The sequence below is a fragment of the Thunnus maccoyii genome, chromosome 1 (assembly GCF_910596095.1).
Source record: "Thunnus maccoyii chromosome 1, fThuMac1.1, whole genome shotgun sequence".
NCBI lineage: Eukaryota > Metazoa > Chordata > Actinopteri > Scombriformes > Scombridae > Thunnus > Thunnus maccoyii.
The window spans coordinates 2,404,106-2,417,168 of record NC_056533.1 but is presented as its reverse complement, the minus strand read 5'-3'; the positions used below and the strand labels follow the sequence as shown (position 1 = coordinate 2,417,168).

At 40.6% G+C, this 13,063-nt stretch overlaps 1 protein-coding gene across 3 annotated transcripts in view; it reads right to left on the bottom strand.

Annotated features, from left to right (window-relative positions):
* LOC121884320 (cell migration inducing hyaluronidase 1) overlaps nt 1–13,063 on the bottom strand; it is a 219,773-nt gene that overhangs the window by 42,077 nt on the left and 164,633 nt on the right. For all 3 annotated transcript variants that reach the window (XM_042393113.1, XM_042393190.1, XM_042393271.1), the window contains 2 exons: nt 12,362–12,571; nt 10,231–10,436 (listed from right to left, as the gene is read on the bottom strand). In XM_042393113.1, the coding sequence (XP_042249047.1) occupies nt 10,231–10,436; nt 12,362–12,571 (416 nt within the window). The remainder of the gene's footprint in view (nt 1–10,230; nt 10,437–12,361; nt 12,572–13,063) is intronic.

The following is a 13,063-nucleotide window of genomic DNA, read 5'->3' as shown; positions in this document are numbered from 1 at the left end:
TTAGTATTATGAGCTTGATGTAGTTAAAGTATTGCAGTAAAAGTACACAAGTATTATGAGCTTGATGTAATTAAAGTATTGCAGTAAAAGTACATAAGTATTATGAGCTCGATGTAGTTAAAGTATTTCAGTAAAAGTAGTGGTTTGGTCCCTCTGACTGATATATTATTATATATGACATAATTAGATTATTAATAGTGAAGCATCAGTGTTAGAGCAGCATGTTACTGTTGTAGCTGCTGGAGGTGGAGCTAGTTTACACTACTTTATATACAGTTAGCTAGTTTAGTCCAGTGGTTCCCAACCTAGGGGTCGGGGCCCCTCCAAAGGGTCACCAGATAAATCTGAGGGGTTGTGAGATGATTAATGGGAGAGGAAAGAAGAAAAAACAAAGTTCTGATACACAAATCTGTTTTCAGTTTTTGGACTTTTTCTCTAATCTTTGATTTTTGCTGAAATATTGGATCATTTGAACATTTATTGAAATGAAAGCATGTGAGAAGTTTAGAGGGAAAAATCACTATTTGGTGGAGCTGTTAACAACTCATAGACATGTGAAATGTGACCCCGACTACACACTGCTTTTTGTAAGACGTCAAAAGCCAAAAAGGTTGGAAACCACTGGTTTCATCTTTAACAATGTGTTGTATTTTAAAAGCTTGTTCTCTATCGTATCGAGACTATCTCTCAACACAGTTGCATATTCCATATGCACGGAGACTGACTCCACTCTGAGAGTAGGGAACGTGAGAGCAGACATCCAAACTTTAGCTTTGGAAAGCGAGATTAGCAAAATATCCACTTAATGGAATAGGCTGTGGACCGTTACAACCTGTGGACCAGGCTTTGGCAGCCTTGGTGTCTCCGTCTAAGCCAGTCCTTGGGAAAAGAGTAGTTGCCCAAGCAAGAACTGCAAAATGATGGACGACTTGATGACTAAAATGCATTGCACTATGGCAGCCCAAACACAGGTGGCTAACACAGGGGCCATATTGGCCCTTAACACCATGCGACTCAGCGGCTGAGGGAGGAGTGTGGTGAAGACCTGCTGACGGAGCAGCAACAGGTCTCCTCAATTCTCCCTAAATTGATAAAGGGAGCAGGCAGAGGCAGCTGGCAAGGCTATGTCAGGACTCTGGGGAGTTCGGCGCCACCTGTGGCTATCACAGTCCATGCTGCAGCCAGAGGACAGGGTGTGTCTACTGAGGTTACCTGTAGAGTCGTCTGCCATGTTTGGGCCTGATGCTTCAGCAGGCACATGAATCACAAACATCAGGTGCTTTAAGGTGGAGCCAGGACTGGTGCCGGCTTCAGCCTCATCAGCCTAAGCATCCACAGCCTACCTGGAGTCAGGGGGATCGGAGGGGTCGGCTGGATGCATCACGGTGGGGCAGGTCTAAGCTTAGATGACATTCTCACTTTGCCCTTGTGCCAGTGGCACTGTCTTGGCCTGGCCGGGGAGATGTCTTGTATCCTTGTCAGTTGGCATAGCAGAGGGCAGGCCATCTGAGCGCCCTCTATCCTTTCACACCCAACCTTTGCATCTTGCAGGTTGGCCATGATTTCAGCTGCGTTTAGCACCTGAGCATTGGGCAGTGATACGCAGCATCTGGTGCTGTCACTAGTCAATGAATGTGTAAGGTGTCTATTTGTATACGGCGTTTCACAGGGGTTTTTTGTTTTGACCCAGTCCTCTGGTGGTGGGGACGTCTCATTCGAATACCAGAATCAGGGATCTTGGGGTGTACTTGAGGAGCTGCATCTGCTCTGTCTCCTTGGTCTCCTCGCATATGGAATATGTAACTGTGTGGAGATATAGTCTCGATACAATAGAGAATGTTCGGTTACATTCTAACCTTGGTTCTCTGAGTGAAGAGACTATCTCTCCAGGGCAAGGCCACTCGGGAACCGTTCCAATCAGTGTTAATCAGTGATTACATGCACACTTGGGCCTTATATACCTGTGCATGGGCCACGTAGTGGTGTATTTTAAAGAGATATCCATGTCAACTGTCCCAGTGGGATCAGTCCCTGCACATGTGGAATATGTAACTGTGTGGAGAGATAGTCTCCTCACTCAGAGAATCAAGGTTACAATGTAACCAAATGAGCGTTATATTATCCATTGTGTCAAATCTTCATTTGAAGAGTAACTAAAGCTGTTAAATAAATGTAGTGGAGTAGAAAGTACAATATTTCCCTCTGAAATGTAGAGGAGTGGAAGTATAAAGTAGCATCAAATGGATATACTCAAGTAAAGTACGAATACCTCAAAATTGTACTTAAGTATTTGAGTAAATGTACTTAGTTACTTTCCACCATGATGGGTTGACAGTGATGATGTATGGATGCTGAACTGAATTGCTACAGTAAAGATCACACAAGCTGGATTGACTCTAACGTGCTGGTACAGGCACCACTAATCATTTACATGGAAGTATGTTGGGAAAACATGTCAGGTCAGGATACAATGATAAAGTTGCAGAGGAAAAAAGCTGACAAAAATATATTAAAACTGCTTAATTGCACCTAACTAAACACATTTTCTGTAATTCTTTAAAACTTTTCCCACAAGAGAAAAATAAAAACCACTAAGCGGATCTTATAGTCCAACTGAAATCACATTTAGTCATCCCTTTCCTTTGTGTAGTCAAACATAATCAGTCAGTGTGTTAAATTGTATTGTTAATGTTTTTTATTATTAAAAGGAAGAAAAAAGTTTTTGGGGAAATATCAGAAATGCTCCTTTTTGTCTAAGAGGCTGGAGAGGTGTGTTTGGTTGGGACAGCAGATGGCAGGCTGTGGAGGTGCCAATGTTACACCACAACGAATGACAGTAAATTTGTTTACAGTAAGTAAAGCTACAAGTCATGAGCAGACTTTGTGTTGTTAGCAGTGGTATTGAAGAGTAAGAACCCCACCAGCATCTAATGGGTCCAAAGTGACATTTACACATATGTTTACATGCTGTTTAATGTGCTGCAGCTTAGCAGCTAATTAGCTATGTAGCTTGCTAACTGACAATAGCAGTGCACTTTTCCCCGGTGAATATCTGTTTGGTGGCTTGTTCAACAAGGTAAGCTGCAGGACAAGATGTGTGTTCATGTTTGTAAGTTAGATAAGAAGGAGACTTTAGCAGGAAAGCTAATGTGGGTGGTTGTCCAGCATCTGTGGCTCTTGTGTAGCAGGATGCTATCAGGCTCAGTGTGACCCTTGTTATGCATTATTGCTTTATGCAAGATTTGAGTTGCTGCATGGAAATAAGGACTACAGCTGCATAGACAGATAATGGAATGGTATTTCATTGAATTAATGCATTTATGTATGGAATTCATCTTTTGGTTTCTGTTTTTTTTCTCAAAGGAGAACACAGGAAAGGTCATTTACAGAGCAGATATGTATGTTGTAGCAGACAAGAAATGCATTTTAATTTCAGTTGGAATTTAAGATGACTGATTAAATTACAGAAAACAGAAATATAGTTTTGATGTATTCATTCGTGACTCTCACAGCCTTGAAACATTACATTCTAACATTTACAACAATGCCCATGACGTCTTTTGGAGCACACAAACACCATAAACACACCTGTCACCTGTGCAGCATGGGGCTGTTAAACTGGAAACACTGCAGCTACACCTTATTGTTATACAGTCTGTGGGCTACACACAGCATGACATGGCTATGCGATGATGCTAGCCATGCTAACTAGCTGCTAGCCACTGTGCAGGCTGCTAAATGGATCCGTCACGTCTCTTTGTATCCACGGGTTGGTGCTCCTGTCAGTGTCAGAATGAATGTGTGTTTTTAAAACTTAGTGAGCTGCACTCAGGGCTCCGCTGTAAACGCCCCTTGAGGACGTAATAGAAACTGTTCACGCCAATTCGATTAGAGAGAGCATTGGCCAATGGGGAAAGTCCAACACCGGGCTGGTCACACCAATGGTGTAACTTCATCACTCAGTGAGTCAGTCAGTCAGTCAGTCAGTGACAGACATTTCCAGACAAAAGCTGCAGCCTCACATCACACAATATTTTGACTGCTGGCTGTCAGAGAGCATTCAGGCCTGGACGCCTGCATGCAGCAGCTCTTCTACTTAATGGGGGTTTGTGTATACAGCAGAGGGCTGCAGGATAAGCCACACACATCCATACTGTTGATAGCTGAACCTTGTTAGCCATCTTTCAATCACCTGTAAGGTGTACACAAACACATCGAGTGGACACTGACATTCAGTAAGTGTGTGTATGTAGATTTGAGTAGACCTGGGGGCAGACCATTTTATTTTAATCTTCATACTGTGCCACTGCATGTTTCCATCTCTTCTCTCGTTTAGACTTTGCAGTTTTTGTTTATGTTAATGCATAACAGACAAAGGGAAAAATGAATTGGCAAAGATTTTAAATATCCTATTTTCATATTACCTCTTAAAATAGCCTACATTCAATTCTATAATATGTCCCTATCTTATTTAATATAATTAATAGTTATTTGTATTATTATGCATTGTTTAAATGCAAGGCCCTGGACTACACCTCCGTTGTTTTGTTCTGTTATCATTTCTGTGACATTTGCAGCATTTCTGAATGTGGTTGTTTCCTGCTTCTACAGCGGGTTTGTGTTTTAGGTTGTGTTTTCTGTTTTTATCGTGTTTTCTGTATTTGTGATTTTTTTTTTTTCTAAATGCTGCCTATGTGTTATCAAATTGCCTTTTTGCATGTGATTTCTTAAGTCGCAGTGTGTTGAGCCTTCAGGGCCACTGTATATTTCTGCATCTCCACTCTAGGAAATGTTCTGTTTTTAAATCAATGTGTCAGTCTGTTTGATTATATGTTTATGTAGTGCTTTACTCACTCTTAAATTATCATTTTTTCATAATGGTAAAAATTCTTCTTGATTTATTTTTGTGTGCATATATGTGCCCCAGCAAGCACCTTTCACACATGCACCACACATAATGTGAAAATCATTATAATTCCATTTGCAAGTATGTGAGAAAAAGCAGCTTAGGGTAATGAGTAGGAATATGAATAAATATGAATAGAAATAGCAGATGTGCAGTAAATGACAACAGTGCACCTTAAGCCTCTCCTTTCTCCACTTTCCCCTCTTGTCTTCTCTTCTTCCTCTCTCCCTCCTTATTCTGTGTTTCCTCAGTCTCTCTCCCAAACCCCCTTCACTCTGTTGCTCTTGTTGCAGATTAACACACTCCTGCAAAGGTAGATGTGTATTTTATTTTTAAACTAAATGCCAGAATTAAACTGTCTGCCAAAGATGAATCTGCAGTCTTTATGTAATCTTCAATCAGCCCATCACCAGTTGGTGTAAGAACCTCAGAAAATGGATACACTGACTTCCACATTACTGCATATTAATCACGAGGAAGGTTGATAAAGACTGACTTATTCTCTAATAGAAAAGGTATTTCACTCTGGACAAAAGTGGTGAATTGCCAATGTTGCCATCCCTAAAGGACAGCCATACCATAATTATCATTAATTTAAGTCATGATAGTGCATGCAAAAGGAATGTATCACCTGTGCTTGACAGGGTTAATGTCGTAGAGCCATGAGGTGTGAAACACATGGTAAAGCTTTTAATAAGGTTTATGTCTTCATCAGAGTAAGAAGAGGCAGTGGTGGTGTAGATGTTTAAACTGCCTTTACACAGCTAAGAGTCCACCTCTCATTGGATGGACAGATTCTGGCTGTTGCTTATGTCTTGTAAATTTCACAGTGACTATGATGCACTATGACACACATGACAAAATAGATTCATGTCTTCATTTAGTTCATATGGTTTTGGTTTGTTTTGGATGTAGAGATTCAGTAGCTTGTCCTGCACATCAGTTTCTTCACAATGTCACAATGTTTCTTGTCTTTAAAAACACATTGGCTATATGGTTGCCTATGTGTTTTTGAAGGAGATGAAGAGGTCATAGTAACTATGACGAGAGCAAAGGAGGAAATCAGGTGACATTATTATAGAGTGACAAAGTCTACATAGGTAGGAGGTTGGGGTGTGCCCGAATACAAATGCATTATTCGGCAAAGCACAAATAGTGGGTTTTATACAAATATTTGTTTCATACAAATATTATTTGTTGGGGGTGTTCCCCAGAAATAAAGCTGATCTACTGACACAAGCAAAGTGCTCCCAATGGACTCTCCATAACCTCTTGTTCACCTTCTCCTTTCCACAAAGTTAGGTTGTAAAAAATAGGCAATAAATGAAAAGTGCAAAGCAAGAATCACCTTTGAAGTTCTTCCCTACACATTACACGGTGTGCTGTCTCTGTGTTATGGGTGTATAAATAGGTAGAGGACAGCACACGTAGCCTTGCTTTTGTAGTTAGCTAAATTTTAAACAGATATTTACAGTGCTGATGTGGGAGTGCTGGGGTTTGTAAAATAGGGGCTTTGTGTGTGTGTGTGAATGGAAACATCTCCACTGAAGAAATTGATGCTTAAAAACACACCTAACTGCCACAGCTTGCTGCTGGAGATGGCTTGGATGGATGAACTTCTTTTGTCAAATGCATGCTCAAGGACACACATACACACACACTGACTTCAAACACTTAAAGTGTTTAGGCTGAGCACATTCATCTGGCTCTGTTTAAGTGACAATTCTCATCCTCCTCATGCAACCCACGTGTCTCCTGCTGCTAGCAAATCTGACAAAAATTTATTGTTCTCATCTGAGCATTTAAATTCAACACACACGCAACTCAACAATGACAGGAAAAGAGACAGAAGGAGCCACGAGGCACCGTGCAACACTGACTGGAAATTAATCATCACGAATCTTAAAGTGAGGAATGTTGTTAGTGCAATCATGTTTGATTAAATGGAAATTTTTGAACCACAGTAATAAATGCACTGGGATTTGGAAATCATTACTGAATACAATGATCCAGACAAATCTGACAAAAAGCCTCATTAGGAATATAGTGCATTGTGTATATAACTAGATAAATTAGGAAAGCAGAGGAGAAGAAATGAAATGAAATGAAGGGAGTAGAAAGCAAGGGCTAAATAATGTTAAAGAGAAACAGCAAATCCTTCCAGTGTGTTCATTCTGGAGAGCAGGTGGATGACTCCGTATCAGTGAAAGCCTGTGCCATTATGCATCCCTAACCTTGGCCTTTATGCTCTGCAGCTGAAGGCAGAGGCAGTGTGGGGAGATAAAAAGTCATGTGACCTGGATTAAACTGCTTTATATTCAAAGCTGCATCTTTATGCTTTAAATATAATGCCTTTCTAACAAAGTGAAGGTGCCGGGGGGGAAACAGTGTACCTCTGCTGATAAATGTTTGTGTGTGTGCATGTGATCGAGAGAGAGCCAAGCTAGGCTTTGCAACACAAGGGTGAGATTCATGCTTTATCAGTACTTTTCAGTTTTACAAGAGAAAAGACTTCGAGGATGAGGACTAACTGGTTGGTTTGGCAAATGTACAGTACATCTGGTTAACTGCCCCACCTGAAAGAGTACTGCAGAGCCGCTTCCCGCAGCTTTTCTTAGGGAGAGTCCAGGACTGTCTCCCACGCGGTGGATGACACGGTCGAGAGCTTTGGCAAGACAACATGGGGTCATCCAGCAAAAAAGTTGAACCTGGTTCAACTTTGGCTGCAAAGCAACATGATGTCATCCAGCAAGGCACTGCGATGGTCAACCACAGACATGCAAGCGCACATTCTTGGTGGATTATTTTATAACATGATTTTCGTGTTTCTGCTGTTTACCTCGAAAGATATTGGTGGTTTTGGTGTCTGATGGCACTTTCATTCGCATGCATAAACCTATAGATCCCCTCCACTCAAATATGTGTTTTACTTGTTGTTCCTTCAGTTCTATGTTTAAGCTTCACTGTGCAGAATGATGTATGTGCAGAGTTTGACACTAGAAGGCTGTATTCACATTCATCTGCTGGAGGTGGAAAGTTTCTCTGTGCTCACTGTAAATCAGATTTGAAATGGTGTACCCTACGAGCATGATTTGTGACATCACAACTAGTTTGGAAGCCAATCCTGGTCCAATATTAAACTTACACAAGTGTGATGTGGAAACATGAAACCTCCAGTGAACATACACTGAGAATGGATGTTTTAGTAGTAGGAGACACCTTGTGTCCAGCAGTTCAACTTTTGAAAGTGAAAATATTTACATATTTATAGAGTCTAGATTTTTTATGAGGGAGAAGGAGGAGATGCTATTTTATGGATTTCTTTGTGAAAAACCATATTAGATAAACATAATTGTTCCAAGCAGAGTAGTTTTTATGTCTTAAAACATGTCTGGAGGGGATCTTTAACAACAATACAGAAGAAGTCCATTTGTTGTTTTGTTTGTCATGACATCAGTATACAGTATATGATCATGAATTGTGTAGCAGATCACTTGCTGACCTTTAAAAATGTTGGAGTGTAACTGGAAATACCATCCATCCTTTTAATGGATGGAAAATAATTGCAGGTGATGCAATATTCGCTAAAAACTAATTGTAACAAAATGGCGCTACAGTAAAATAAAAGGGTATGTTTGTGTGTGTGAAAGAGAGAGAGAGAGAAAGAGAGAGAGAGAGCAAGAGAGACAGAGAGGGTTTTAACTGATGATCACAAGCCATCGCCAATTTGCATCCGGCCTCTCGTTCTACAGTGTGAAAGTTTAAGATTTTTTTCAGGACAGCTAACGCATTTGTTTTCTTTTATCTTTTAAAAAGTTTATTATTTTAATAAGTTTGTTGTCTCGCTAAAGAGTTTCTGTGCTGTCATGTGAAGGAGAATTGTTTTAGGCTGGAATCTCTCTTTGTTCAGTCTCTTAACTTTAGATGTAATCAACATAGAGATGTGCAGCATTGTACATAATTATCCCAACTTTTGAAAAGTATTCTGGCAGAGAGCAAACCACATTGTTGTAACAGTAATAATGTGTGGGAGGAAGTGCAAAAATTACATAACTAGCTTGAGATTAATTGCCACTGTTTGTGCATATGTGGTACTGGAGGCGTGTTTGTGTGGTCGGCCCACACTAAGCTCTACACCCCTCTTAAAATGATCATTTCACACTCCATCCAAAGGCTGTGATTGTTCAATGGTATATGTGTTGGTACATGGTAAATATTGAAGCCCCATTATAATTAGTAACAGAGTCATATGCAAAATGAGACCGCTGCAAATGTGGTACTGCCACTGCATGTGAAAGGGACAATGTGTACTGCACACCGTGGTTGAAAAAGCTTTAAATGTACCCTTATTACAAACTATTTGTCTTCACTCTGAAGAAGTCTGTAGAGAAGAACTTCTACAGTTTTTCTCATATTTGTTTCTATAATACAGCTATAAAATAAAAAAGGATGCATCATGTTGTACAGTAATTAACACTTAGCTTGTATTCAATCTACTGTAAAGCACAAACAAAGTTAACAAAACTACTTGAAACTATTTGGGAAATATGTCTGCTGAAGAATAGACTGATGTGTGATGTGACAGAGACATTGCGCAACCAGAAAACGTGCAGGTGCATCCAGTGGACACGAGGAGTGAAATGTTTTTCATTGTATTGTCTCTGTACTCCAGGACGTTGGGTTTGAAACGAAACATGAAAAGTGAATATTCACTTGAATGTGAATATGAGGCTGAAGTGCTGACTTTAAGCATTCAGGTGTGTGAGGGTGTTCCCAACCACACTGTCTGAACAATAAAACAATGAAAAACATGTCATTGTCCTAATACTATGGATTCCTCTACATGTGTTTGGGGTTGTTAATTATAACAGTGTTTTCACAATTACTTGGCTAGTTGCTGAGAATTCTCTTTTTCAAAAAATGGGTATGAGCGAGGAGGTGTTCATCACACCATAACTAATGCTGCTTATAACCACTGTAGAGTGACCACCTTGTATATATCTCCAGCAGTTTAAGAGTTGGAGATATATGTTTGTTTTTCTCTTGAAAATCACACATTTTTGTGCTTAAGCAGGAGAAAATACTCACTTGGCCCTGTGTTTCCACTATATGACAATATCCCTTACATATTTTTGATCTGCTGATTACAGTGCCTCATTGAATCTCTATCAGACATATACCGTGTAAACCTTTTTTAACCCAAGACTCAATGTATTTTTTTATGGCTGTACCATTCCATCAAATGGAATTATTCTAAATGTCTTGTGCATTATTTTCAGAGTTCAGCCTCCAGAGAGTGGGAGTGAAGAGGTTAAACACAGTACCTGCAGTCTTGCCGTGGGTTGGCCACGTATCCTGGGTATGCTCCTTCAGTGATGTAACGGCACATTTTGCTGTCTCTGTCTGAAGGCAGCAGAGTCCCTGCTCGCACCATCAGACCCAGGCAGTGGTCGAACGTGTTTCTCTCCTCTGGGCCATCCTCTGTGAAGAAACAGTGTCCCAGCGTGTCGTAGCCCACCACATCCTTTACCTGCGAGGGGATGGAGATACATCGAGTTTATATGACACACTGCATGTCTCCCCTTGCAAATCTAACTGGAGGAATAATCGCATACAAAGAGTTCAGTCAGCTATTAAAGTATCAACTTTCCAAAGAAAAAAATCTCATCTTTGCACCTTTTGATAATGTACCAGCATTCTTAATCCTCCTTACCTCCTTCATCCATGTTTCACCTCCTTTATCCATGCCTCTATGTGATTGCATATTGCAAGAAGGGAAGCTCTGACTGTTGCCTGTGTCTAAATGTCAAACAGCAGTTCAGAGTGTCTGGCCTTCTTGGAGTCTTCGTTCATGGACTCATGGATGTACTGAGAGAACTGCATACTGTGTTCCATTCATTCCAAAGAGGGTCGCTCAACAAGAGCATTTGCCAAAAAAGTTCTTTAAAGGGGACCTATTATGCTTATTTCCAGCTCTATATTTTTTATTTTTGGACTCCACTGGAGTAGCTTTGCATGATCCACAGTTCAAAAAACTTTTTATTTATCTTATACTGGCCCTTTATGCAGTCCCTCAGGTCAGCCTCTGTCTCTTACAGGCAGTTTTAGCTCCGGTCTCTTTAAGGCAAGCTTTCTGAAAGCTGAGAGGCAGCTGTATCAGAGTCGTGTTAAGTTACCATTGATGCAAACCCAACATTTCCTGCTTTACTGCTTAAAATTAAAGCTTTTAAATTACTTAATAATGGGAGACTTTTATTTAGAAGAATTTACAGGAAGTGAAACATGGTCCTCACTGAATTAGTAGAGCTCCATTAGCAGCACTAAAAACTGGTTGACACAACAAGATATTGAGATATTTGGTGCTTTTTGCTGAGTGGATCAGTTAGAAATAATGCAGGGAGGAATAGCACAAGCAGAAACAGCCACAGTGATGATGATGTCTGATGAAGAGCTGCAGATGACTAGCACACCTCCAACTGGTAAACTACTTATTTTACTTTTCACTGCTGTGTAATGGAGTCATGGCTTGGCGTGACCACACCCAAAACAATGGAAAAATGCCATAATGTTAGCACAGTGGAGCAGTGAACTAATAGTGAAGTAATAGATCCCCTTTGACCTTCCACATTTTTGGCCCATAGAGCATTAGAGTCTGTCTCTGACTGAGCTGGCTGACTCCCCTCCCCCACCCCCAAACACAGGAATGACAAAAATTTACTGATACAGCTTTTTAAATCTTTATTGGACCTAATGGATCAAGTTCACATCACACACAGTCATGTTGAAGTGTTTGTGATAATCTGAAAAGTTTATTCATTGTTTTACAGCTGTTCCTTGTGTAATGATTGTGTATTGGAAAAGTCCCTTTGGGCCAGTGTGCGTCACATGATCCTGCAATACTGACTGTGGCCTCTACACCTAATATCACCTCATAGCCCAACGCTGTTTCTGGGAGCTTGGACTCTATAGTTAAACACTCACATGGGCAGTGATGGGGAAAACTATAAATGGGTGATTGGGAGGAAAAAGCAGTATGGTCTTAACCTGGATTGTAGCCATAGATTGTCTACAGCAATGATATAAAAAAAAGTGTTGTACAGTATGTTATTAGTTGTGATGAACATGAGCTCCGCGATAACCCTGGTACGGCATACTGCAACGTGTTGTATATCATTAAAGGAATAGCTTGACATTTTGGGAACAACGTTATTTGCTTTCTTGCCGAAAGTTAGACAACAAGATCAATATCATCCATACCATAACTAAATATTCAGCTGCAGCCAGTTAGCTTATTTTAGCATAAAGGGAAATAGCTAGCCTGTCTCTGTCAAAAGGCAGAGTCCTGTCATTACTATGAAGCTGCCAGGAAGTCTCTGACACATAACCCCGAAAAAACACATGTAGTAGTAATACATAAACAAATAAACGAATACAAAAAAGAAAAACTGAGCTCACCAGCAGTCCATTGGAGGCGTGGATGGTTACGCAGCGGGAGAAAGAGTGGTGGATGGACAGATCGCTGACATAGGTGGGGGGGTCATAACCCCCCCTCTCGTCCACGTCTCCGTTCATATGGAAGTGGATCGGATAGTGTCCCATTGTCTGCTGACCCATGTGCTGCAGCTCCATGCCAGATATATGAACTGCCTTGAAGCCCCGCTCCACCTAATGACAGCAGATAAGATGAAACTTCAGTCAGCGAGATCAGTCACGCAAACAAAATAAATAATAAAAAGACAGTTAATGACATGAATAAAAGCAAAATTCACAAAATGTTCCCAAATAAAAGTAAAATAGCAAAAGATGAGGAGGGAAGATGCAGAAGAAGAGAAAGGCTGAAAGGAAAGAAAAGAAAGGAGGAGGATGGACGGAGCGATAGAAGGATGCAAGACATAAGGAGCTGGGTGACAGAAAGGAAGAAGGGAATGATGATGAAAACAAAAAGAGAACATGTAAAAGAATGGTGATGAGATGGAGGAAAGGATTGTGGATGAAAAGATGGAGGAATCAAGGAAACATGAGAAGGAGGGACTATTACAAAGACAGAATAGAGGGAGGTTAGACAGAGTTCACATGTGATGAGAGTCAGGTGGATGAGAGGATGGAGAGGTGAAAAGGTGAGAGTGAAGAAAAAGGGGAAGGGGAGAAAGGAAGAAG